General features: G+C 45.3%; 2 protein-coding genes across 5 annotated transcripts in view; one reads left to right on the forward strand and one right to left on the reverse strand.

Moving 5' to 3' along the window:
• The window catches only part of MTOR (mechanistic target of rapamycin kinase), a 99964-nt gene that overhangs the window by 33087 nt on the left and 39213 nt on the right, over positions 1 to 27664 (reverse strand). For all 4 annotated transcript variants that reach the window (XM_081870651.1, XM_081870649.1, XM_081870650.1 and 1 more), the window contains 2 exons: positions 27354 to 27516; positions 26710 to 26855 (listed from right to left, as the gene is read on the reverse strand). In XM_081870651.1, the coding sequence (XP_081726777.1) occupies positions 26710 to 26855; positions 27354 to 27516 (309 nt within the window). The remainder of the gene's footprint in view (positions 1 to 26709; positions 26856 to 27353; positions 27517 to 27664) is intronic.
• ANGPTL7 (angiopoietin like 7) lies at positions 12744 to 22136 on the forward strand. The gene is made up of 5 exons (XM_081871259.1): positions 12744 to 13398; positions 16839 to 16939; positions 17795 to 17989; positions 19405 to 19603; positions 20452 to 22136. Exons 1-5 carry the CDS (start codon positions 13026 to 13028, stop codon positions 20643 to 20645), a joined length of 1062 nt encoding a protein of 353 aa, XP_081727385.1. The 5' UTR covers positions 12744 to 13025; the 3' UTR covers positions 20646 to 22136.

The following is a 27664-nucleotide window of genomic DNA, read 5'->3' on the forward strand; positions in this document are numbered from 1 at the left end:
GAGTTGGCAGCAGGGGACTTCAGCTGAGGCTCACATGTCTATTGCATGTCATTGTTTTAATTTCCTCTAGGCTGCGTTCCCTTAAGCTAGGACTTCCTACCCGCGGCCTATTCCTCCTCTTGAACATCCACGTATTCAAGGGCTTTATGGGCATCCAGTCATAACAGGTTTTCTTTAAAAAAATAAATATTGGTGGAAGTCCTCCTCCCCGCTCCCTTTAGAAAGACTACTAATCCCTCAAAAGAATTAGAGGTTTTAAGCGCTCTTAAGACAGATCTCATAAGGACTGAAGAAGAAATAAACATTTTATATTAAACAGCTGCCTCTCCCACTTCAGCCCTGCAGTTTGCTACTCTCTTGAAGAAGCATCAATTGTCCCCTTTTTGCAAAAGGTGGGACAGAAACGCCCAGCAAATTTAGGGGGGCAGGATCAGGAAGCAAAGCAGCAGCAGTAAAAGTGAATGTCCCATGAATTTTGGACCTCTCAGGTTCTTCATCGGGGAGTTTCAAATACACAAGTTCAATCTATGTATTATACTGTTTTCTTCTACTGAGGGAGACCAAGAGACTGAACTTCTGTATATGAAAAGTCTTGATGAAGGGCCTGCATGCATTGGACATTCACTTTTTCTCTTGTCCTTTTGTTTCCAGTTCCCCCAACAGTTGGGAGGCAGCAGCAGTGCTTCTGAATACCAGCTGCTGGAAACCACAGGAGGGGAGAATACTCTTGTGCTTGAATCCTGCTTGTGGGCTTCCCATTTGGGGCATATGGATGGCCACTGTGAGAATAGGATGTTGGACTAGAAGGGCCACTGGCCTGATCCAGCAGGTTCTTCTTAGGTTCTTAGTGGTGAATAAAGGTAAAGGGACCCCTGACCATTAGGTCCAGTTGTGGCCGACTCTGGGGTTGCGGCGCTCATCTCACTTTATTGGCCGAGGGAGCCGACGTACAGCTTCTGGGTCATGTGGCCAGCATGGCGGACCAGAGCAGCGCATGGAAATGCCGTTTACCTTCCTGCCGGAGCGGTACCTATTTATCTACTTGTACTCTGACGTGCTTTCAAACTGCTAGGTTGGCAGGAGCAGGGACCGAGCAACGGAAGCTCACCCTGTCGCGGGGATTTGAACTGCTGACCTTCTGATCGGCAAGTCATAGGCTCTGTAGTTTAACCCACAGCACCACCCGCGTCCCTTTAGTGGTGAATAGCTTCACTTTATTTCCCTGTCTGGTGCATTTTTCTCCTCACCCTGCTTTACCCACTCCCCTTCCGCTATCTGAGTTCACCAGTTTCTGGTATGGATGGCTGGATGCTCACATTCTTGCAGTTGATGCAGCAAACCAACAAAATAGCAAAGAGTTAACAACTACTGTCACTGAGGCTGATGGGAATTACAGTCCGTGGGGCACCAGTCTGGCAAAGAACCATATGCAAGGATGGAGTCGTCCACAATTCTTGCATTGGAGTCTGTCAAAAAAGAAAACCCACTCCAAAACAAGCCAGCACAAGATGTGCCGATGAGCTTCTCTTTTGGCAATGATTCGAGAACACTGAATTAACGTGGTAGAACAGCAACACCTCGTTGTCCTGTCTCCTGTCTGGAGAAAGCATAGGCCAGGCTGGTACCCTCTGAGCCTAGCAGACCTACCCAGCTGAGTCCAGCGCTGCAATCCCTATGAAAGGATTCAAATTCATGCCGGGTTTTATGGGCTTCTGGAGAAAACCTGGCCGACTTATAAAAGGGCAAGCAACGACACTCTGGCCACACACACTTGCTTTGCGTTGTGACTTTCTAGTTTTATAGGGTTGGCTGGGATTTCATGAAGCCTGCTTGATGGCAACCTTTTGCCTACACACTCCCCTTCATTGTAGGAGCAAATCGTAAGTGCTCAGAGTAAGTTTAGCTTTTCTAGGATACCGCACAAGGAAGAGAGAGGACCTTTTTTTAGAGCCCTGCTAATACATTCCCATTTAGACAAACTGCAGGCAATAGTCAAACAGAACTTCAAATGCTTATCACTCCTCTTGATAATAAGAATGTACAGAACTGTAGCACAGATCTTAAGAGGAACAGCGAGGAAGTCCTGGCTCAATTTTTTTTAATCTTAGTCATAAACCTCTTTCTAGAGCATCCTCTCTCAGGCTTCTCAGCACACGAGCACACACATTTACAATATGGAAGATGTTTACATTTACATTGGAACACAGGAAGCATTACATGTCAGTATATTTGTCAATGAAGCCCTGCTCTGGCTTCCCAGGGTCTCAGGCAGGGTTTTGTCTGTCACTTTGTACCTGATACTTCTAACTGGAGTTAGAAGACTGAAACTAGGACCTTCTCCATACAAGGTACGGGGGCACCTTCTCTGAGCTATATCCCTTCACTCAAGCTATAGGGCGCTGCCTTATACCAATACAGGCCTCTGGCCCAGCTAGCTCAATCCTGTCAACTCTGACAGACAGCAGGGTCTCTTTCACTACTTGTTACACAATCCTATTTGTGTCAGCGATCTTTTGTGAGAGCCACCACTGAACCACAACTCTTCTCCTAAGCTATTGCCTCATGTACAGTGCTTAAAAACGGACAAGTTCATGGTCTGTTGACAGAATCAAGCCGAGAAGCACCATGCAGGCATACACCAATGGTCTACGTGCCAAACAGGAATTCCTCATCCCTATATTCTGGGACCAACCCATAAGCAGGGATCAGAGCTACTGCAAAATAGCATCCTTTGGTTCTGTCCCTGTCAGGAAGTCCAGAAGCACACCATGCCTCCTAACAGTACTGAACGTCACCAAGAGACTCACAGAACCAACAAGGTTAGATCCTGGCAAAGGTCAAGCCCCAATTATGAGAAGCTATGCAGAGTTGTAAGCACTGGTGTAATAAAACCCTGGTTATCCACCCCCTGCAGCAGGCTGTAAGCTTCCAAATCGTCAGCCAATTACTCGCTAGCACCAACATTATCCTTATCGACAAAACAGCAAGCCAGGATTCTCTCACCTCTGAGACAGAAGATGGACTTGGGAGATAAACCTCTGATGTTCCAGGGAGGGAATTAAGGACGCCCATGTCTTTCCTGCTCCTTGAGCAAGAGTGATTCATTGTAGTGCATTGTAAAAGTGATAAATGGCCGTCACAGTCCCATTGGCAGGCAGAAACATCACTCCCTGTATGTCAGGCAGTTAATTACTTCCAACTTTATCTCTCTTGTCAACACCTACTGACAAATTGGCCATTATCCTTTCCCAGCCTCTATCATAATTATGGCTGCTCTGTTGCTGCCACTTTCTAGCACTAACTTCTCTCTCCTTTCCACAGCTTGTCAAAAAGGAGAACGAGACAAGATGTTTTATACTTCAAAACAAAAGGCTGAGCGAGACCACACATATTCTTAAATCTTGGAAGAAGCACAAACGTTTCTTTTTTGAAAAACACACACATCATTTTCAATTCCCTCTCCTCAAGAGAGCCGAATCCACTTGACAATAATGTTGATCCTTATAATTTATCAGCTTGCAGATGGAGACTCAGATATACAACCTGCTGGGATCTTCTGTTTGAAAGCATTTTGAAAGAGTTTGTGCTTGTGTGTGTATCCCAGACTTTATACTGGAAAAAAATCAAGACTTTGGGGAAGATGCTGACCCCAAGATGAACAGTCCCTGCCCTCCTGGCTTGGACATTGTCACTTGCTCTGCTCCTGGATCTAATCTTGGGCAGGTGGAATGGGGGGAATAGTGCTTTCAGAGAAAGAAAGACAGAAGGAATCACCACTGACAAGGAGTTGCTGGTCTTCTGGATAGCCAAAATCTGCATAGCCAGAACTATCTAACTGTGTTACAACAACTGTGATTTTATACACATGAGCTTGTTTTTCCCTCCCTCCCTCCCTCCCTCCCTCCCTCCCTCCTGTCTCTTTTTCCTCATGTGCTGTGTCTTTGTACTGTGAACCTTGAGAGCAGAGATTATCCATTTAAATCAAACTGATGAATAAATAATAAACAAATCAGTTTTGACTATTGGATAATAACAGGGCTTGAAACTGGGTTGAAATAGAACATTAAGTTAGCCTTTGGGGCCCAGCCAACATCTGGGCAACTTGAGTTCTGCATAATAAAAAAAAGGTTATAAAACTACTTGCATGTTACATATATCAGGGCAGGGGTGGAAAACTGAATCTGGCTGGTGGCAAATATTCTAATCTCCCTGCCCTCATGGGGCCACTTACCTGTCAAATACCTGGGCTCATAATTACACCAGGTGACCCATTTTTTGCCCATACAGATGTCATATATGAAGTCTGGTTTAGAGCAGGTAGGTGTGACTTGGCTCAGATGGTCCCGCAGGCCAAACAGAGCCGTCTGGTGGGCCTAATTGGGCCTGCAGGTCCAAGGTCCCCCACCAAAGACAGCAATAATTTCTTCCAAGTACAGTGGTGCCCCGCAAGACGAACGCCTCGCAAGACGGAAAACCCGCTAGACGAAAGGGTTTTCCGTTTTGGAGGCGCTTTGCTAAACGAATTTCTCTATGGGGTTGCTTCGCAAGACGAAAAAATCTTGCGAGTTCCCGCGGGGTTTTTTCCGCTTTTTTCGCCCTGTTCCTAAGCTGCTAAGCCGCTTAACAGCTGATCCGCTGATAAGCCGCTTCTCAGCTGATCGCTAAAAGCCGCTAGACCGCTAATAGCGCTAATCCGCTAAGCTGTCAATGGGCTTGCTTCGCAAGACGAAAAAACCGCTAGACGAAGAGAATCGCGGAACGGATTAATTTCGTCTTGCGAGGCACCACTGTATGAAAGATTTGTCACGTGTCTTTGAGTGTGTGTGTGTGTGTATGCCTGTGTGTGCGTGCATGCATGTGTGAAAGCAGCTGTTATTAGTGGCTTATTGACAGATTATGGAAGTTGTTTTATCATCAGTAACTGGAATGTGTGTTTTTGTAAGGAAGAGAGTCACTTAAAACAGATGGAAGTTCTCTTTTGAGGCTGGAAAAGAGCAGCGTCAGATGGGATGCGAAAGAATATAGACTTTCCTAGAAGCTTGTGACTAACTGTTTAGACAACCAGCTTCCAAGAAGAACTGTGACAGCACCTTTAAAAAAACATACATTTTTTAAAAGCTCAAGGGTAGCTTTTGCCACCTCCACAGGCAACTGGCAAAACACACTCTGGCCCCAAACCATCAAATTGGACACTCAGGCATCAACTTTTGAAATTCTTTAACATTCTTAAGGAATTACAAGACTGTTTTCCAGTTACTGTTCAACAAGCGGGAAGCATCAGAGAAAGAGAAAAATATTTTTAAGCTCATGCATATCACCCCAAGGGGCTAATATTCCTCTCAGACAGAACTGCCACATGCTGTTGCTGCGATTCTCAACATTTGTTGGTAAGAAACAGGTGGATGTTTTTCCTCACTGACTGGCTGGCTCTGGAGAAATAATTCTCTCTGCTGATCATCTCAACAGAGCAATCCTAAGAGTGTTTACTCAAGAGGTAAATCCCACTGTGTTTAATATGGTTTATACTCTGCAATTATTTGGTTTAGGGTTGCAGCCTAAGTCCTTGGGACTTTAAAATGGTTTTGGTAGATTGGCTACCAAAAGGTTGAAGTCCACAGAGATGTAGAGGAGGCATGGGGAACCTCAAACTGCATTAACCTGCCATTTTCCCCGACACCTGATGTCTAGAGTTAGGTTTCTCTCTTGCATAGGGCAGCAGGAGGCTGAATAATGCATGTGTCCATTTGGGGGCTGATTCCCCAAAGCCTCAGCTTTTGACATATCAATACCACCATGTGAAGTCTAAGAGTGTATACACCAACCCAGCATTCCCAGTCTCAGGGTTTGTGAATATGAATTTTAGCTTTGTAGCATAGGCCAGTTTTTACACCCCTCCCTCTCTCTATTCTCCATCCAGGCAAGCAAGAGGGACACATTCTAGCCAGGCATAAACATCTGGGGATGGTGAGGGTGCAGCTGAGGAAGGGTTGTAACCTGGGGAAGAGACCAGAGGGCCAAATAGGGAGGCCTGGAGAGCCACATTTGGCTTCTTCACACCCCTGCATAAGGGTTTCATGGCCAATTCAGTTTGCAAGCATGCCCTCCATGCACATTTAACCTAGCATCCCATCTGAAAAATAGGCCCTGCTTAAATGGTCTTCAGAGACAAGTCAGAAAACTGATCAAAGGAGTCACACCAACGATAGCAACGGTCAGACTCCAGAACTTAGTTGGATACAGCCCTGGTGAGGTTTTGGTGTTCCTGTTTGTCTTTCTTGAGGAGCCAGAAGTGGGTAGCATGGTTCAGAGCAGGCACAGATCCAGTTTCAGAAGTGGCATTGAAAAATCAGAAGATAAGAAGCAACTTAGACCAAAATGGGAAAGCAAGGATGAGCTGGGGATGAGAGTGGGAGCCTCTCAGGTCTTCTATTGTGAGAAAAACATGTCAGACAGAGGAGAGGTGCCAGAGGCTGAAGCTTCAAAGGGCAGAGACGTAGAATCTGTGGTCCTCAGTTATTTCTGGACTGCAACTCCCATCATGCAACTCCCCTGATCACTGGCCATACTGGCTAGAGCTGATGGCAGCTGGAGTCCAACAAAATCTGGAGGACTACAGGTTTGCCATGCCTGATCTAGTGGATAGGCACTGGTCCTTGGGGGCCAGCTACTTAGCCAGTGTCCCCACTTGCTGTACTGAGCTCAGTCTGCAATGCTAGTAGCTGGCACAGTGTGGCTGGAGCTTAAAACTAGTCTTGTGTTTTAAAACATTTGCCCAGTAGCCATGCAGAGGAATGAGATCAGTTGGCAGAGGAAGAACAGAGCATAGACACAAGGGGTTTTATCTAATGCTAGTCCTACTCACAGTAGACCCATTGAAGTTAATGGACACAAGCAACTTAGATTCATTTCAATGGGTTCAGTGAGTAGGACTTAGTTGGACACAACCCAAAGCAGGATGGCGGAGAAGCAAACCTCCTTATTCTACACCCAACATAGTAATGCAAAAGACAGACCACATAGTTGCATGCAGAAGGACCCAAGTTCAATCCCCAGCATCCAAAGGTGGGGCTGGGAGAGACTCCCGGCCTGAAACCCCAGACAGCTGCTGCCAGTCAGTGTTGATAACACTGAGTTAGATAGGCCAATGGTCTGACACAGCATAAGGCAGACTCCTATGTTTCTAGGGATGGAGCTTTCTGTCAGACTCTAGTAAAGCTAGCAAAATTTATTTCAGGCTTGTAATTTTTGTAGGTTTATTTAAAAGGCTGCTTAAGTTGGCTTGAGAAAGAGACACACACCACATGTGCTTTACAGCAATGGGATACCATTTGTTACTGGAGATTTCCCACCTTGGTCCTGGAATGTCACTCTGCCTGTCCAGCCAAGACCTGCAGAACTTTATGCAGCTAAGGCATTGTACAAAATAATCCTAGACAAGGGTTCTCAACCTTTATGGGCACAACGGTATCATGTGCAACCCCAAGAAACTGTCATAGTCACTACAGGCATGTCACAATTCTCTACTCCCTAGCTGTAAGCCCCTCTACCCTGAAATGGCACCTGTGCTGCAATTTAGGCTAAAGCTATTGGCTAAAGGCTTCCCACTTAATTTCACTGAGAAGACAGGACCCTGATGCCACCAAGGAAGGCCTCTGTGGGCACTTGTGTCATATTGGTGACACACAATCTAAATCATGGGTAAGCAAACTAAGGACTGCGGGCCCGATCAGGTCCAATTGCCTTCTGGATCCGGCCCACGAACTGTTTGGGAATCGCCACGTGGATCGCCAGCGCACACGTTCTTTCCCTCTCCCTCACAAGGTGGTGGCGGCAGCAGTGCCTCCTCCTGGCTTCTCCCTGCCCTGCCTAGAGGAGGAAGGGGGCTGGAATTTGTTGGTGCCAGCAGCAGCAGCCAGTGTCTGCTCAAGGCAGTCGCCATTTTAAGCACGCCGCTTATTGTCCCTCTGCTGCTGCCAGCTCCTGTCGCTCGCAAGACACAGGTAAGCAGCCACCAGGGCTCGTGCTGCTCTTGCATCATCTCTCTCTCTCTCCCCCCCCCCCCAAATATAGTCCGACCCTCCACAAGGTCTGAGACACAGTGGACCAGCCCCCTGCTGAAAAAGTTTGCTGATCCCTGATCTAAATGATAGTCCACCTGCATCATTAAATTGAGTACACACATTCTAAGAAACACTGGCATAGAAGTGACAAAACAAAACACCTTGCTGAAATCCTAGCAGAGGGATACCAGGGCACAAAGGAGACAAATGCAAAAAGAACAAGGACAACTAGGGGAGGCAACAACTGACACACAGAGGATCACGATCCTCTCCTTGGCCTTCAGTTTGACAAATATGTTTCTCATCACAAGAGGCCCAAATAAGAATTTGCCCCTAGGAACAAGCGAAACCGTGGCTGGGAGGAGACTCAGATGGGATTAGAGAGAGAATGAAAAAGGTCAAGGGTCAAGACTGTGTGGAGAGGGGTCAACGCCCCATGTATTTCTTTAAAAGCAATTCCATTCAAGAAACTTTTGTACAAAATAATCTGCGTCAACATGAGGAAAATGTGGATCTTTCATCCCCGTAGTTTCCGAGTGCAGAAATTTGGTGGCATCTCAGGTCATGGGAGCCAGAGACCACGGGTGCGTGCAAGTGAGCAGTGCTGCTTGGGACAGGAGGATGAAATTCCAGAAATTCTTCTCCCTCCCTCCTACAGGGAATATGTGAAGCTATTAGCATGTTGATATCCCGCCTTCCTTCCAACATGGAAGTCAAGGTGGCATGCATGGAGACCTATAGGCATTCTATTACAGGGGCACCGACCAAACTAAAGACCTTCTTAGTTATAGCAAACTAACTTGTGTGGCTTTGCAGCATTCCTGGGAACAATATGCTTTTTTCTTCTTAGTGGGGGGTGCTACAAAATTTGTGGAATGGTTTTACTTTTTCAAAACTGGGCTTTTTTGTGTTTTTGACTGCAGAGGCAACTACTGATCTTGCTTAAGTTCCTTAATGAGAAGGATAGTAATGATCAACAAGATTCCATGAGAGGCAGCTGGCCCGCTTCAACTGATCTTTCTCAGTAAAATGCAGACTTGGAAGAGCACGGATTGCAGCATCTAGGTTTCCCTGGACTAGCTGTGTGCTTTAGACACACCGTATTGGCCTGAATATAAGCTGCAGCCGAATGTAAGCCGCACCTTAAAAACTGGAGGGGGAAAAGAAAAGAAAATACCCAAATATAAGCCACACCCTTCCTCACTACTCCTAGCTGCATAAGGGGGGAGGGGGAGAGCCAACCTGTACTGTTGGCACCCTTTCCCCTTCCTCGTTCTCTCACCCTTCCTTGCCTTGGGGGAGAGGACAGGGGACTATGCATGGCGTGCTCCTGGCACTAATTGTCCCACACTCCTAGCTGCATACTGTAAGGTCGTGAATATAAACCACACTTTAACTTTTTACGGTTGGGACCAGGGAGAAGAGTCGGTGGAAGAAGATTGGAAAAAAATTAAAGATTATTTACAGAAATATTGTAAAATTAATGAGCTTTAGAAAAATGGTGGAATGAAGTTATATGGCTTTGGCAGAAATGTTATAAGGAACTAGGTACATATAGATTGTTAATGTATTAAAGGGAAAAAACAAGGTTAGAATATGTTAAGATTAATTACAGGACAGAAAACAGAGGAAGATGGAAAGGAATTGCTGAAACAGTTAATTGAAGTGGAATACAAAAAGGGAGGCGTGAGGAAGTCAATGAAACAAGTGAATGAAAGATAAGCTTGAAAATATTGGAAGTGTTTTTAATTGCTCTTGTTTTGTTTTGTTAATTCAATGTTTTATGTAGTGTTTTTGTTTCTGTTTTTGTATTGTATTATATTATATTGATTTGTTTAATTCTTTTTCTTTCTTTTTGTAATCTTTAAACTCTTAATAAATATTAATTTAAAAAAAAACAAAAAACTTTTCACGGTTGGAATTTGGGGAAAAAGTGAGGCTTATATTCAGGCCAATACGGTATAATTCACAGAAGTTTATGTGGCAGACTTGAAGGTGCTCCTCAGTAGACTGTTCAATGTTGAAAGGGTGGTTCCTTAAAAGGTAGGACCATAGGAAGTTACTTTATATCATAAAACAAAGACTATAATGATATCAAGTCAAGCCAGACCATTGGTCCATCCAGTTGAGGATTATCTACACTGACAGGCAGTGGCTCTCCAAGGTTTCAGACATTAAATCTTGGACTTTCTGCATGCAGAGAAGATGCTCTACTTGCTACAGCTCTACCCCACCCCTTTTAAGAGAACACCACCCACCAAAAAGGAAAAAAACAAAAAAGCAAAGGAAATAAACTGATCCAGGAAGACCTAATATATATATATATATACACTGGAGGTTTTGTGTTTTATTTATATCAGGTTTCATCCATGCATGAGCCACTTCATGCAGAAATGCAATTGCAGAACAAGAATCTGGCTCCATGGCAGTAGTTGAGATGATAGCATAAGAACAAAAAGCAGACATGCTGGATCAGGCTAAAAGGGGTCCATCTAGTTCATCATCTTATTGTCACAGATTGTCATCAGGTGCCCCAATGGGAAGTCCGCAAGCAAGACCTAAATGCAATAGCAACTCTCTGTACTTGAGATTCCCAGCAAAGTATTGAAAGGTTCGCTGCTTTTGACAGTGGAGGGACAACCCCGGTTTATCCTTGACTGTTTCCAATTCTAAAGAGTTGTAAACACATTACCACAGCTAGTCTGTCTGTATTAGGTATCTGGGAGCTAAAAGAGATGCACTGAATCCCCTTTGGACATGTCTCTGCCAGCAGAGTAGTTTCCACCCTGGGGTCCCCCTTCTCACTATGTCTGAGATTCTATGATGTGAGCAACTGTACCTATCAGTGTTCAAATCTCCCATAGTTTTAATCTATGTGCATTTTGCGACCGGGAATTTCATTAGCGTGAGCAGTTTCTGAGCTCTGGGTGCAGTGCTGCGCGTAAGATTTCAGATTAAAGCTGCAAAGTGTAAAGAAAGGACCTTTTTCTGCCTCCCCACTTCCAGCTACTCTCTGAAGACTGGAGAAGAGACCCTCTTAAGAATATTAGGGGGGTGGGCAGGGGAAGGACTAGACCATGTGAAAAATGAACATAATATTTTAGTTACAGATATTTTAGCTGCAGTTCATTCATTTTCAGCTTTGTTATTAAAAAAGCGTGCATAGACATTCTGTTGCTGCATCCATAACCTGGGTTTAAGGTAGGGTGACCAGACGTCCCCTGTTCCCGGGGACAGTCCCCGGATTTGCAAATCTGTCCCTGGACAAATTCCATCCCCAGAATATCCCCAGATTTGCAAATCTGTCCCCAGAAAATGTGGCAGTGGCAGCCTCAGCAGCCCAGAGCCAGCCTGGTAGCACAGTTGGCTCTGGCTAGCTTCAGGAGCTGCTCGCTGCCACCGCCACTGCCGAAGGAGAACCAGGAACGTCCAATGGTACAGATCTCCTGCCCCCTTTCTCCTTTGTTTTGACAGATCGGGGGAGTCTTGGGGAGGCGGGCATTGCCCAGTTTTTTAAAAAACTCTGTGCATTTATGTTTCACAGGGTGTGAAAGAAGGGCTTTGCACCTTGCCTGGAAGAGAAACCGCGCTCATTGCGCCACTCCTGGGCAACGGCCGCCTGCCTGCGATTCCTGAGCCTCCCCCGATCTGTCAAAACAAAGGGGGAAGGGGGCAGGAGATTGGGGAAGGCTCGGGAGTCACGGGCGGGCGGTGTGCCATTGCCCAGTTTTTAAAAAACTCTGCGCATCTATGTTTCACAGGGTGCGAAAGAAGGGCTTTGCACCTTTATACAATATGCATGTGTGCTTGAGCCCCGGGTCTTTTGCCTCACCATCCTCACGACTACTCTGCTTAAAAAAAAAAAAAAAAAGTGCCCCTGGATTCATTGAAAAAAATCTGGTAACCATAGTTTAAGGTATCACTTAGCTCCTAGCTTTCATATCTTAGTTTCTCACACTGTTACTTACTGTATTATAATGTGAGAAATGTACCTACTGAAATTTCCCCTAAGGAATGGGGTTTGCTCGTGTTCACTGCTTGATGGATCAGGACAGACGCTGGACCAGTTCAGATTTGCTACTTGTTATACCACCTGCACATGGCAGTGCTGAGGTTGGGTTCGCTTGCTTGAGTCACAAGACTTTGCAGGCATTTTCTCTCTGCGTGCTGGACATCTGATAGGTGACATGACGTAGCCCTTTCCCTCCCAGTTCTGAACCAGTTGGCCTTTGGGTCCCTTCCTCCGAGGCAGTCAGAAAAACATACCAGAAATCCAAGTCACCCTTTCTCTCTTAATAAAGGGCTGCTAGAAGTGGGATCAGCCCCCCCCAACCTCTTATATAATCTTTTGACCTGCAGAACCCCCTTCCATTTACCAAACTTGAACTCCTGCTCTGTCCCTTAACATGCTGCCAGAGGATTAGTCACCAAAAAGGCTAAAATCCAGTAGGAGGCATTTACTGGCAACTCCCATGACTTCCCTGCACTCCCCCCACTCCCAAATCTGAGAGAATGACAAAGTTGAACAGAAAAAGCCTCCAAGCTGCCCACCCTTAACCCCCCCGCTCACATTCACGCAAACAAGCCCTAAAAAGTATTTGTTTCCACCTGATATGAGCAGATGAGTGGGGAGTGGCTTAGCGGGCTGTGTATGGGCTGCAAGGGGGGGGGGGAGGTACCCAGAAGCAAGAGATATTTAAGATGCGGTGTGCGAGGGAGAGGCACACACATTTCTCGAGAGCATAGACTCCGACAGGAGCGATCCACCTTTGAGAGACTTGGTTCATTGAGAAAGAGAAAGAGGGAAACAATAGCTGTGGCTTTACAGAAAACATCTGTACAAATACAGTTCAACTAAAAAAGCAACTCTTCCTCCTCCTGGGACAGGAGATAAGAATTTCTGAAGCAATCCCTAGGACCAAGTGAGCGGGGGAGCAGAGAAGAAGAAAAATCCCTAGACACAGCATGCAGACCACGTTCAGCACTCAGCTGGCTTGGTTATGTGCAGTAACCATCTCTTTGGCCGTGTACCCAGCCTGGCTGCAGAAACCTCCAAAGAGGAAGGTGATCAATGGGAACCCCAAGAACCTAGGCTGCTGCGAGGAGCTGAAGGAGCTGAAGATGCACGTGGCCAACCTGTCCACCTTGATACAGGAGCTGAGCAAGAAGCAGGAGGATGAACTGGGAAACGCCATCATGCAGGTGATGGAGCTGGAAGGAAGCTTCAAGCAGATGGACCTGCGCCTCAATGACGTGGAAGGGAAGTACTCGGAGATGAACAACCAGCTGGGCATCGTGCAGCTCCAGGCAGCTCAGACTGTCACGCAAACATCCGCAGGTAAGGAGGACCAGCGGTATGGCAAATAAATGCATGGAAAAAATAGAACCTCAGAAGCTGCTCCCCTCAGTTAAGACCCCCAATACTGCAAGCAAACTCTGCTGGGCAAAATGCACCCCAGGAGAGGTGCTTTTAAACAGGGAATCACAATCTTGTGTATTTGCTTTTGAGTTGTTCAACTATTTCATTTCCAAGAGAGCTTGAATGCTTTAAATGATAACAGCTTTGTTCTGCGTATAAGACCTGCAGACACTCAAAACACAATCACTCTTTAGAATGTCAGCAGAAAAGTGAGGAGAGACAGTCCTACATTAAGATTATGGTCTCTCTGTCTTTGTGTGTGCTTAAAGATAGGAAAGTGCAGCCAGATCCCATTCATGTTTTTTTCCAGGAGCAGTTTGTGAGGAAAGAGGGAAGGTTGTGAGCACATGTGTGATTTCGCACAAAGAACTCTGTGTGAGAATATGAGCAGTCATATCCGGAGATGCATGGACGCTAGCATTGCCATCTTTAACAAACACTGGTTGGATTAAATAGTTTTAAAACCTCAGTAAATCAAACTGAAAGCCATTTCAGCTCAATGACAAAACGCTTAAAAAAGAAAAAAGCCTGCATGAAAACTGTGGATGGTGTCATCTTCAAAGAGGCACTCCACCTGTATGCTCACTCAAGGGGGAATGTTGTGAGATATTTTACATATATATCTGCACCATTCAAAATTAAAGAACCAAGTCAGATCACTATCTAGCTTGATACTGCCCACACTGACCAACAGCAGCCCTTCAAGATTTAGGCAGGACTAATTTCCAGCCTTGCCTGGAGACCCCCAGAATTGAACCTGCTGCCCTCTGCATGCAAAGCAGTTGTTCTACTACTGATCCGCAACCATTCCCTAAAAGAAAATATGAATTTTCCTTCAACACTATATGTATAGCTTTATTTTTAAAAACTCCACCCCAATAATCAATTAAAGCTCATCCGATTTAATTGAGTAACATAACCTTGGTTACCACCTAGTCACCTTTTCCCACAGGGGCCAATATAGCCACACACACTTTTACTAACACACCTTTTAACTAGCCGGTTCATCATTTGAGGTTTATAGTGAAATAAATAATCAACTCAACTTAGCTTATAGCCATGGCCGCCTGGAAGCAGCTCTTTCCCTCAATTGTGAGCAACCAAGCTATATAGAAGTGTGCCCTGGGGGAAAAAATCCTCACACTGAGGTTTTTGCAGTATTCACATAAATAGTCCAGAGTGTGCCTTCAAGGTAAAAAATTATTAAACCACAACATGTCTTATTACAGGCATGGTAAGGCCACACTGCATGCGGAAGGCAGCCACGTAGGGACTTGAATTGCTGGCTGCGAAGAAGCCCCAGTTGGCACCTAATATTTCCTAATAGGTGGAAATCATTCACCTTGCACTCTGTTACACCTGTCAGGATGGATAAAAGTTAACCTCGGGAAGGGCCTCTCCCTTCCCCTTGAAGCAGCTGGATGTTCAGTTCTTAACATGGAAAGGGAAGCAACCATTTCCAAAAAGGCTGATACGCTCGCCGGAGTGGGAATGTACTTTCCAAGTGGGAGCAGGCCATGATGCAGAAAACAGACCGTGCACAGTCCAAACATGTCAGATGTGCTGATTTGGCTCGTCTGCCCGAGAGCACAACTGCAAACCGGGGAAGCTGTCCCAGGCATGGCCATCCTATCAGATCAAGACGTTGGGCTTTGCGGAATGGCAACAAACTGTATTTGCTATTCCCCATTGCTTCAGTCTGGGGGCTTTTGCAATAAGAGAAGTTTTTGGAGGAGAAACTGGCTCTCTCACACTCAGAAGTAGTAACACTACTGCTCAGCATCTGTGAAGTGCTGTTTCTGAGTGTTCAGGTCACTTTACACAATCTTGCTATAGTAAATTATTGTGAGGCAGGCTGGTATGGGTGTGATACGCCCCTATTGTAGGACAAAGCATGCAGCAGAGAATGCCTGCCCTGAGGCTACCTAGAAAATTCAAAACAAAAAATTCCTTCCAGTAGCACCTTAAAGACCAACTAAGTTAGTTCTAGGTATGAGCTTTCGTGTGCATGCACACTTCTTCAGATACACAAAAGCTCATACCAAGAACTAACTTAGTTGGTCTTTAAGGTGCTACTGGAAGGAATTTTTTGTTTTGACTATGGCAGACCAACACGGATACCTATCTGTAACTAGAAAATTCAAAGTGAGATTCAAACCTGAAGTTTCTAGATTTGTAGCCTAGTCTGTTGGTTACACCAGCTCTTGCACTAGCCATTTCTGAACAGACAAGTACTTCTGCTACACTGCTAAAACAATTTCTCTTTCACCTTTAAAAGACCATGGTGAGATACGTTGCTATTACGTCAAATTTACAGCTGCAGTCAAGGCCAAGGGTTTGTAAGCTGCCCAAACTCACCCAGCCGAGCTGGGATCTGAACCTTAAGTCCTCAAAGTTCAATACTATGGTTACTGAACCATTCTGGTTCTTTGTTCTTTACTAATCAGGATAATGTTTGCATAATTTTAGAATGGGTTTTTTTTTGGGGGGGGGGGGGTTCAGGCACACATGCCAAAGCCATCAAATCCCCCTTGTGCCACTGAGCGAGCCTCCCTTTCTGCTAGCCTGATCCCGCTCCAAGTCCTTACTGTTCAATGGTTGTGTTTTTGAAGGGTTACAGAAGGCTGGAGACGTTAGTGCCCAAAATCTACACTTATATATGGACACGAGAAAAATAACTTGAGTAGGTCTCTCTGTAAGCAGGATGGCCCTCCTGATTCCATGTGTGCCAATCAATTGCTGAAACAGCCTACTAGGTTCAGGAAATGCTTCTAGAGTGCAGCCGCCATCATGCAGATCTGAAGGCAACCCTGTATCGTGAAATTTTTAATGTTTAATCTTTTACAATTTTTTATGTGCTGTAAGCCACCCAGAGTAGCTGGGGAAACCCAGCCAGATGGGCAGGGTATACATCATAAAATTATTATTATTAGCTCTCCCAAACTGGGCAATGGCTTCATTCACCAGTAGAACACAGTTTGGCTCACTTGCTTGAGGAAGGCATCAGCTGCAAGCATCCTGAAGAGATACACAGCTGTCCTCTTATTTGTGGAGCACATGGCTGTCTGAGTCACATAGCTTAATGTTGGAGGTGGTTGAGGCTTGATGGTCTCAGGGTTCCCCTTCTGGCTTTGAAATTCTAGGGAGGCTTCACTAAATATTGCAACGTAACGGTTTAAAACTTACATGCTGTTTTTGGAGGAACTGTAACATAAGCAAGGTTACATTTAAGAAAAATGTGTCAAAAGATCACAATTTGTGGGTTGGGGGTGTTGAAGCAGATTGACCTCATCAGATAATACTCGTCGGTCATTGCTAAACATTTGTTGCTTCCCATTCCACCCCCTCCATTGACACAGATGCTGTGTACGACTGCTCATCGCTTTATCAGAGAAATTACAGAACTTCAGGGGTCTACAGACTTCTCCCTGATGAATTCCTGGGAACGCCAGAAATGCAAGTAAGAAGTTTTAATACAAATGCTATGACTTACTTATGCCCCAGTTATACAGTGGTACCTCGGGTTAAGTACTTAATTCGTTCCGGAGGTCCGTACTTAACCTGAAACTGTTCTTAATCTGAAGCACCACTTTAGCTAATGGGGCCTCCTGCTACTGCTGCGCCACCAGAGCACAATTTCTGTTCTCATTGTGAAGCAAAGTTCTTAACCTGAAGCACTATTTCTGGGTTAGCAGAGTCTGTAACCTGAAGCATATGTAACCCGAGGTACCACTGTAGTCAAGATGGGCAGCTTTCAGGACAGGTTCCTATGGAAGGAGCACACATTTGCTCTCTCTGAGCCTCCATGACCCACAGAAGGTGACCCTCTAGGGGTGCTGGTAAGAGCTTCTCTACAATGGTCCAGTAGGGAAAACTGTCCAGGATTCCTGGACTGAAAGAGTGACACTTAGGATGATGATGATGATGATGATCATTATTTTAAAAAACCTTTTGATGTTCATGGATTTCCCTTTCTTGGTACTCAAAATGGCTTTCTGAGAAAGTAGCTTCATTCCACCTGTAGCATCACAGAGAACATCTCTCCTAAACTAAAAAGCAGCTGACCTCATGGTAAATGCTGCTACCCAGTGCCTAAAATCCCTTATTCTGCCATTACCAATAATACATTTTTTCACTTATATTCATACTGATATGGTTTGTGGGGTGAGAGGAGGGGAAGAACAGATATTCAAATCAACTCAACTATTCAGTCCAATTTGGCAGCAACAAATACATGCCCCCTGCCCAAAAGGGGCCTGGACAGTCCCTAGTCTCCATGAATGACTGGAATCAATGCTCTTTCCTATTGCTCCAGGTATACTGTGACATGGAGACTGACGGAGGAGGATGGACAGTCATCCAGAGGCGTAAAGTTGGCCTGATTTCCTTCAGCCGGGACTGGAAGCAATACAAGCAAGGGTTTGGCAGCATCCAGGGAGACTTTTGGCTGGGAAATGAACACATCCATAGGCTTTCCCGGCGCCCAACAATGCTGCGTGTGGAGCTTGAGGTAAGGGAATGGTTTCAAAAAACCAGGCGAATTTTTGGTAATTGATCTATGTTGAACAGCTGAGGAAATTAGAAGGATGAGCAGTCTCCAACAGCAATTTGAGATACAGCCGAACCTTGGAAGTCAAATGGAATCCGTTCCAGAAGTCCATTTGACTTCCAAAACGTTCAAAAACCAAACTACAGTTTCTGATTGGCTGACCCATCGGATGTTTGGGTTCCAAAAGAACATTAACAAACCGGAACACTCACTTCTGGGTTTGCGGTGTTTGGGAGCCAAAATGTTTGAGTTCCAGGGCATTCGGGATCCAAGGTACGACTGTATTGCAATTTCTAGGTACTGCTTTACATAGGCGTCAGTATCTGGGGTTGGCAAGTCAGATATCTCCCCCACCCTCCATTATGCCCTCTTAACAGTGCCCTTCAACTCAAAAAGCAAGGGCACATACCCAGATGTCCTCAGCGGCTGCTCCACAACTACAGAGGTATTTTCCTGCCAAACTGCAGGCAGAGCAAGAGGTTTTGCTGAAGGGAGTCATCTATAATTGAATGCTTAAAGCATCCTCTGTTCCAAAAACGCTATTCGCTCTAAGCCTTCAGCACCAGGAGGGGCACGATTTTACAACAAACACCGGGCTTATGAACAAGATGAGAAGTAGTTTCCGTGGAGCTAGCATAGAATCATAGAATTGGAATAGACCACAAGGGCCATCGAGTCCAACCCCCTGCCAAGCAGGAAACACCATCAGAGCACTCCTGACATATGGTTGTCAAGCCTCTGCTTAAAGACTTCCAAAGAAGGAGACTCCACCACACTCCTGGGCAGCAAATTCCACTGTCGAACAGCTCTTACTGTCAGGAAGTTCTTCCTAATGTTTAGGTGGAATCTTCTTTCTTGTAGTTTGGAGCCATTGCTCCGTGTTCGCTTCTCTGGAGCAGCAGAAAACAACCTTTCTCCCTCCTCTATGTGACATCCTTTTATATATTTGAACATGGCTATCATATCACCCCTTAACCTCCTCTTCTCCAGGCTAAACATGCCCAGCTCCCTTAGCCATTCCTCATAAGGCATCGTTTCCAGGCCTTTGACCATTTTGGTTGCCCTCCTCTGGACACGTTCCAGTTTGTCAGCGTCCTTCTTGAACTGTGGTGCCCTGTCCTTGTCCTTCTTGAGCAGACAAGATGCCCTGTGGTTGAACACATGAATGAAATGCAAAACGTTGAGGAAATGGCCGTATCGTTTCCTACGCAGGAATCCATCACATCCATTTGAAAGAGCAATGGATGCCTGAAGATATGGCACTCCTTGCAAGGAGGGATAGGTGCATACATTCCTGGAAACGGTTTTCCTAGATAAATTTGCTAACAGAAGATGTTTCCTCTTCACCTTCATCCACCTCCTGTTTACCCTTGCAGGACTGGAATGGCAACATCCGCTATGCTCTGTACAACCACTTCACTCTGGGCAACGAGCTAAACAGCTACCGCCTCTTCTTGGCCAACTACAGTGGCAACATTCCACATGACTCCCTGAGGTACCACAACAACACAGCCTTCAGCACTAAGGACAAGGACAACGACAAGTGCGTGGATCATTGTGCACTGTTACGCAAAGGTAAGCATGTAGATGGGCTCCTCCTCCTACACTAAGTTTTAGCTGAACAGGGCAATTTAGAAACATTTCCAAAACCTTTACAGTGGTACCTCGGGTTAAGTACTTAATTCGTTCCGGAGGTCCGTTCTTAACCTGAAACTGTTCTTAACCTGAAGCACCACTTTAGCTAATGGGGCCTCCTGCTGCTTTCACACCGCTGGAGCATGATTTCTGTTTTCATACTGAAGCAAAGTTCTTAACCAGAGGTACTATTTCTGGGTTAGCGGAGTCTGTAACCTGAAGCGTATGTAACCTGAAGCGTATGTAACCCGAGGTACCACTGTATTTGCTTTGAAGTTGTAAGCATTGCAAGAACAATGAGAACTACTAAATGTGATACGTGAAGCACTTTCTGAAGCAAACAGGAACATAGGAAGCTGCCTTATAAAAGGTTAGACTATTTGTCCATCAAATTCAGGGGAACCTTTGGCCCTCTAGATATTGCTGAACTACAACTCCTAGCAGCCCCAGCAAGCATAGCCAATGGCTGGGGTGATTGGAGTGTCAGTTCAGCAATGTACCGGGTGGGGGGCAAGGTTCCCTATACCTAGTCTAGGCCAACTGGCAATGGCTCTCCTAGATTGTGGGCAGAGAAAGCTATTTCCCATTGCCTGCTACCTGATCCTCTGGCTCAGGGGTAGGCCAATGCATTAATGAAACCGTGTGTGCCCCAGAATGCTTTGCAATTTGCTTGGTCCCATGATGGCAGATGTCAATGCAAAAGGAGGCTCCCTGGAGGCGAAAAGTTTCAAAACCCACTGCTTTCGAAGACAGATCAAAAGATTTTCTCCACTTTTGTTTCTCAACAGGCGGCTACTGGTACAACTGCTGTACAGACTCCAACCTGAACGGGGTTTACTACCGCAATGGAGAGCACAACAAGAGCACAGATGGGATTACTTGGTACGGATGGCACGGTAAAACCTATTCCCTGAAGAGGGTTGAGATGAAGATTCGGCCGGCAGACTTCAAAGCCCAGGGGGATACCAACAAAGTTGAGTAAGGCAGCAGAGACACAACTTCATGGGGGACAGGGAGAAAGATACACACAAATGCTAACCAAAAAATAAACCACAACCACTGGTCTGAAATACAAGGGCTGTACTTCTGCATCTTTCTCATCACAACGCTCTCTTCCAGTAGGATGCTCAAATGTCCCAGGACATGTAGACCTGGCAAGCAGCATCCTAATAAGAGAAGAATTTTGTTCCATTCACAAATATCACAGAGTTGCTATAGCATTTCACCCCGGAGTACAGGGATGCAAAGTGCGGTATTAACTTTCCCAGCTTTTTTAAAATGTCCACCTTGCAATCACTCCCTGTTTTAGGTTGACTCAAGTGCACAGATACAGCAACGGCCAAAATGAGGTAAGGGAATGGGGGAGGGAGGGAAGTGCTGAGTTAGGAAGATGACTGCAAGCGAGGTGAACCTCTTTTCAAAAGCATAGGCTCACAATTTAAAAGAGAAACAAGAATCAGATTGGGACGTTGGATGAATTGTAATTGGAGTTCCCCACAGATCTTCCTATTGATGAATGGGGAGGGGCATCAAAGACATTCCAGATTTAAAAGCCTACTATTTATGCCTTAAGCTTTTGTGGGGGAGGGGTTTACTACAAAAGGAAGCTGTCAACAACAATAAAAAATATACATTAATATTCTGAGGTTCTATAAGCCAGGGATGAGGAACCTCTTGCAACCCGAGGGCCACATTCTGTCACAGGCAACTCTAAAGGGGCCTCAAGACAGTGGTGGATGTGGCCATAGGAAAAAGTGGATTGAGCAACTTTTAATCTTTCTACAGCAGGGTCCATTCCAGTCACACTAAAACCAGAGGTTTCTGCATACCAACACACATCTCCCACCCACAGACACTACCACAGCTCAAAGGCACATACCACAGCCAGGCAAAAGCACCCAAGTAGGGTGCAGAGCAGGACCAAATAGAGATGCCACAAGGCCCACATGCAACCACCAGGCCTGAGATTCCTCAGTCCTGTTAATATACTGTGCAGTGTTCAATACAAATAAAGAGATGTGAGGAATAATATTATGCACACATTGCAATGCATCACAATTGGGGAAAAGAATTGTTTAAAAAAAACACAAGTTACCAAGGACTCCTCTCACAGCTCAGTTCCCTGCTTAACTTCGTTGCCAGAGTGGGTTCATAGTTAATATATCTATTTTTTATTCACTTTTTAATTATTATTTACAAGAGGGATCTAGCATAATTTAAAGTTGCTATCTTGGCACCAGAAGACATTGGTTTCCTGGAAAGTGTCTTGTACATGTTGACTGGCCAAAATTTGGGACCATCCCTCCAGGAGCATATTGTTGTTAAAGATGGTTGCTGAGTGGGTGATGCTCCAGGTGGATCTGTGTGTGCTGTAAATTGAAAGAGCGCTCTGTACAAAATCTGCCATGCCTCCACAATGGATTTTTTTGTTTTGTTTTTTTCAGATTCTATAATAAACTCTCTTGTTTTTAAACTTGGTCTTGAGTCTTTTGTCAAAATACCTAACAAGCAGGCAGATTAAAATCAGAAGTCCTTGAAGAAAAGAACAAGCAAGGCTCCAGGAAAGGTGACAGTATGTGTTGTGTGGCAGACACAGGGTCTGAAAATAGCTCAGCAGGCAAGAGAAAAGAGCAATGGATGGATATGATATGGAAAATGAGAGACATGCAGAAGATAACAGGAACATGGCAGAGATAAATTGGGCAATGCACACAGGGACAGCCACACACAATTAATAAAAGGCTGCGCTGCCAAGCAGGTTTACTAGAGAGTGAGCACCACTAGGGACTTACAATTCTATGCACAGTGACCTAATGCTGTACAGGACTGGTCCATAGGCATGCTAAAGCTACATGTCCCATTTCCTTCAGAGACTCAAGCATGCCTGGTTTTCCATAGATAAAGAGTGAAGGAAAGGGACAGGAACTGCCTGGAATATTTCAGGAAGAGCTATTGGTGGGGCTTGGGGTCCATGGGGGATGTAATAATGATTGCCAGTCACAGCAGACAAAACCCTGGGCAGCTCCCAGTGGGATCTGCTTGCCTTATTAGAAAAGGTGCTGCCTCACCCAGACACTAACTAGCCCTCCAGATGTTTTGGGACTTCAGCTCCCATCATCCCTAGGTAACAGGACCAGTGGTCAGGGATGATGGGAATTGTAGTCTCAAAACATCTGGAGGGCCGAGTTTGCCTATGCCTGGACTAGCATTACCTGGGGGCTTTTAAAGAAGCCTGGAAAGGCTTTCCCTCCAGTGGCTCCACTCCCATGCCCCTCCTTGACAGCAACTGCCCATCATTGTCGTCAATAATGAGATAGAAGACTCAGAACTAGGCAATTTTGTATCTTTAAAGGATGGGCAGTAGCAGTTCAGAAGCATGCTATAAACATCATTAGGTTGTGCACCAGTCCAAAAAGCAGTTTAAGCATGACAATATAGAAGCTGCTATCCCCTCTCTCTCTCTCTCTCTCTCACACACACACACACACACGTACGTGTACATTTTGTTTGCTTGGGAAGAGGAAGAGAGTAATTGCAGCCAGTGATTGATTAACAGATCTGTCAGAAACAGGCAGGCAAAAGGCACATGGCTTAACCCAAGAGGAATTATGCATCTCCAGGGACAGAAAATTCTACAAGAAGTCCACAGTTTGAATTAAGCCAAGACTACTGGCTGGGAACAGAACAGAGACTGATTAACAGCAACAAAATGCTTAGCTCCAGAAGTGAAGTAACATAATGAAGTCAATACACCAGACTGGAAAAAGCCCTAAATAAACAAGGAAGCAAACAGAAAAATAGGCTAATAAAAAATAAGACGTTCAGGCACAATTCCAATTGCTTGCGACAACTGAGCTTGTAAAGACATTTCTATTTAAACTGAATCCATTTCAATTTAAGATGGACTGAAACTAGGGTACCAGAGAGCACACTTCAAGAGCTAATTAACACCAGATAAAAAAAATTCCTTCCAGTAGCACCTTAAAGACCAACTGAGTTAGTTCTAGGTATGAGCTTTCGTGTGCATGCACACTTCTTCAGATACCTTCAGATGGTATCTGAAGAAGTGTGCATGCACACGAAAGCTCATACCTAGAACTAACTCAGTTGGTCTTTAAGGTGCTACTGGAAGGAATTTTTTTTTATTTTGTTTTGACCATGGCAGACCAACACGGCTACCTATCTGTAATTAACACCAGAATAATTAGTCTGCAGATATAAGTGGCCCTTCAGGAAAGGTCCTTGAGAAATTCAAGCTTTGATTCCAGCCTCTACTGGCTGGGGCTGATGGGAGTTGTAGTTCAGCAACATCTGGGAGGGCCAAATCTTCCCCAAACACATGTACTAATGAAAAAGCCCCCTCTGGATTTATTTATTTTTTAAAAGTTGAAAGCGAGCCACATTTCAATCTCCTTTCTTGTTGCACAAATGGTTATTAAGTTATCCTAGCTTCATGAAGCTTTCATGTTCCAAGGCAGTATACCAACAAATAGCAGCTGTTCCTGTGGAGCAAGAGCAGGGGGAGGACTGTGGCCTTCAGAGTGGCATATAGTTGGCCACTCTAGGCTAGGCGGGTTTCAATTTAAAACTGTTTTAGGGTTTAAGTTATTTGTATAGCCTCCCAAGTAGAAAGAATGGGACCATAAGTGGAAATAGCTAGCTCTGCCTGTAATTAATCCGCCTACTTTCTACCTCACCAATCCAAAGGGACACCAGGCATCTCTGAGACAGACCATTCGTCCATCAGTCCCAGCACTGTCTGCTCCGCCCAGCAGTTTCTCTCAGGCAGTGGAACTGCAAGCTCAAGGTCCTTTTAACTGAGGCTGCTCGGGGATTTCAACCTGAACACCTTTGCATGAGGAGCACATGCTCTGCAAGATTCCTCCTTCTCCTCCCTGTTGAATTCTACAAGGGCAACACTCAGATGAAAGAGGAGGAATCTGACAGGCAGTGCCACCCCCTGGACTGGACGCAAGTAAGAAGGCAGGGCTGGCTGAGGGCAGAGTGAGGTTGATTGGACACCGCTCCATTTGCCCTAATGGACTATCCCCTGCTGGTCTGTCTCTTTGATAGGGCAGCTTCATATGCTCCCGTATTCATAGGCACATTGCAAGAAGAGGAAGCACAGACATGGCCCTTTCAAAGAGCTATTCTTTCCCCCTGCCGTTAAATCATCATCATTTAAAAGCAGCTGCTCTTGTTCTTTCATTAGATTCAAGTACACCTCTTGCCTGCTCTCCAAGCTGACAATCTGTCATCAGCTGGGAATGCAGCTCAGGAGAATTTCTGGAAACGACAGCTGAGAAAAGTTACTTCACCAATATCACTCTGACCATGGTATGGGAATTTTACAAAGAGATCACTTTGTGGCTGGCTGACAGCAATAATAAACCCCAAATCCAGAGACCCCAACCGGACAAAATTGTGTGGAAGTTATTGCTGGTTTGCTGGCTCAGAAACAAGGAAGGGGGGAACACGAACACACACACACACACACACACACACAGAGAGAGAGAGAGAGAGAGAGAGAGAGAAGCATTTCTCAAAAACTGTATGTCCCACACAAGCCAATGGACAAGCCAAACACAAACAGCCTGCCATTGCTTTAACCAGGTATATCAGATGAACATTTAACAGGCTAGGTGTTGTTGTTTTTTATCTCCCTCCCCTTACAAAGCAGAGGGATAAGTGGTATTTTGCTTGGTTTTCCTTCCAGAAAAGCAACAATTAGGTATCATAGATTAATGTGTTCTTAACACAGCATAGCATTCAGTGCTGAATAGCAGTCATCCCTCTCACTTCCTGCCTCCACAGGCTCAGAGGCAGACACAGTCGCTGCGGAAAGGGTGCCCAAGGATGCCCGGAATATTTCTGCACGTTGCCCTCGCCACACCATTGAAATGGACATCAGAAGCAGGCAAAAATGTTGACTTGTAATTTGTTTAGAGGTGAGAGGGAAGAGGACATTTGAGATGGGGAGAGGAGGAGAAGGGAGGAAAGACAGTGTGGTCTATAGGAAACTGCAAATGAGTATTGTACTAAGTGGATGGAAATAAATCTCTTTCTTTCTCTCATAATGGTAGTCCCTGAAGTGCAAGATCCAAACAAATAGGACAGGGAGAAAAGGTCAGAGTTGCTCATAGAGGCACCCAGCCTAGGCCCAGGCAGGAGCAAAGAAAAGAGGAAAGTCTGCAGAATTTCTGGCAGTGAGTTGTACCATTTCTATTGTACTTGGACCCAGGCATATAAATACCAGATGGTGGTATTTTAAGAAACAGGGAGGGTCAATTCCCGGAGTTTTTATGAGCTTATATTGTGCTGAAGTGCTTCTGCTGCTGTTGCCAGGCCAATCGATACTGAAATCTCTACTGATCCCCCCAAGCCACTGTGATGTGGGAGTCCAAGCACTTTATAAACTGCACAGCTATTTAGGGTATTTCTGTGTGTTCTAAAAAGGCAACGGCCAAATGTCTTCAAAATGTCCTTTATATAAAGTCTCTTGAAAGTCACTTAAATTTTTTGGCCAGGGATGATACACAGAGGGGAGATCTTCCTAGTGCCAAGATTTGCCTTAAAATGCTTTTGTCTAAGTGGAAAAAGGAATAGTTTTAGAGATACATGTCCCATCCTCCTAATAAAGTTTATGAAGCAACCACATTTTCTGCCCTGAACCAGCTTTCACCAATGTGGCACCCTCCCGTGGTATAGACTACAAATCCCATCAGCCCCATCCAGCATAGGCATTGGCTGCGGCTGATGGGAGCTGTAGTCCCAAACTTCTGGAAGGGTTGTATGCAAGTCCTGCACTAATGCAGCACATCTCATAATGCTAGCTTCATTCTCCATTTCTGTCATTGCACACAAGCACCAATTTGAAAAAATAGCAAGGAAACATAGATACATACTTCAATACATAGACAAACACTTTGATAGTGTGCTACATAGGTAGAAGCTTACTATGTAGAGAAGTACGGTTGTTGAATGCTTTTTTCCAGCTGCCAGGAACAGCATTTCTGACAAAGGAAGTTCAGAAGAAATGGCCCTACCTGATAAGAGACTCCAGGATTGCTGGGGTTGGACCCTTCTGGAACTCCAGCTCCTTGTAGTGCAGTGCCTTAGCATATGCCCGGCATTTGGCTGCCCGCTCCCCCAGCAAGACAATGCCATTATCATCCCCCAAAGGCAGCGGCCCCTGAAAATACAGAAAGGAAGGCCAAAGAAAGTTCAGGAGTCTGGCTTATAGACAGTAGGTGTGCCCAGGGGCAAGAACAAGGTTGGAATATGGACCTTTGGGAGATGGATAGCTCAGTGGTAGAGCATCTGCTTTGCATGCAGAAGGTTCCAGGTTCAATCCCTGGCATCTCCAGATAGGGATCAGAATATCCCTTGGAAAGGGGCTGCCAAACAGTGTAGAGTTGTAGACCGTTATGAGCTATATGGACCCAGTGGTATGACTCAGTATATGGCAGCTTTCTATGACTGGGTGCCATCAAGCACCAGAGGCAAGGCGAGGTGAGATATAAGCAGTCCACAGCAGAAGCAGCAAGAGGCAAACAAGGTAATGGAAGCAGGACTGAAGGACATAAAAGCCATCCTCCTCACTGGTTGGCTTTCAAGGCTGATGCAAGTAGATAATCAGTTCCCCCATCCCCTCCGCTCCCCCAAAGGGTTCCTTCAATGGCATCTTTACCTTGTCACTGTGCTCCATGAACTCTGCCAAGTTCAAAAGGGTCTGGGTGACCTCTGCTATATCTTGAGAAGTCAATGCCAACTCAATGCTGCGGATCAGCTCATCCTGCTGGTCTTCGTTGAGTTCAGACCAGCATGAAACAAATGCGGCATTAAAAAGATCTCTGGGAAGGGAGAAGAAGAGGGAAAGAGTGATGTGGCATTAAGCAAGCAAGTCATTAGTCTCCTTATACTAAGTTAAGGAGTAAAGAACGGAGTAAGCCCCGCTATTCCACAGGCCTAGAGTTGCAAATGTCAACAAACCCTGTTCAC

The sequence above is a fragment of the Podarcis erhardii genome, assembly GCF_964252035.2.
Source record: "Podarcis erhardii genome assembly, chromosome: 7".
NCBI lineage: Eukaryota > Metazoa > Chordata > Lepidosauria > Squamata > Lacertidae > Podarcis > Podarcis erhardii.

Coding starts and splice junctions, on each gene's coding strand:
- ANGPTL7 (XM_081871259.1), top strand. CDS start 13,026: ATGCAGACCACGTTCAGCACTCAGCTGGCTTGGTTATGTGCAGTAACC. Junction 17,990..19,404: donor TGCTGCGTGTGGAGCTTGAG/GTAAGGGAATGG, acceptor TTACCCTTGCAG/GACTGGAATGGCAACATCCG. Junction 19,604..20,451: donor TTGTGCACTGTTACGCAAAG/GTAAGCATGTAG, acceptor GTTTCTCAACAG/GCGGCTACTGGTACAACTGC.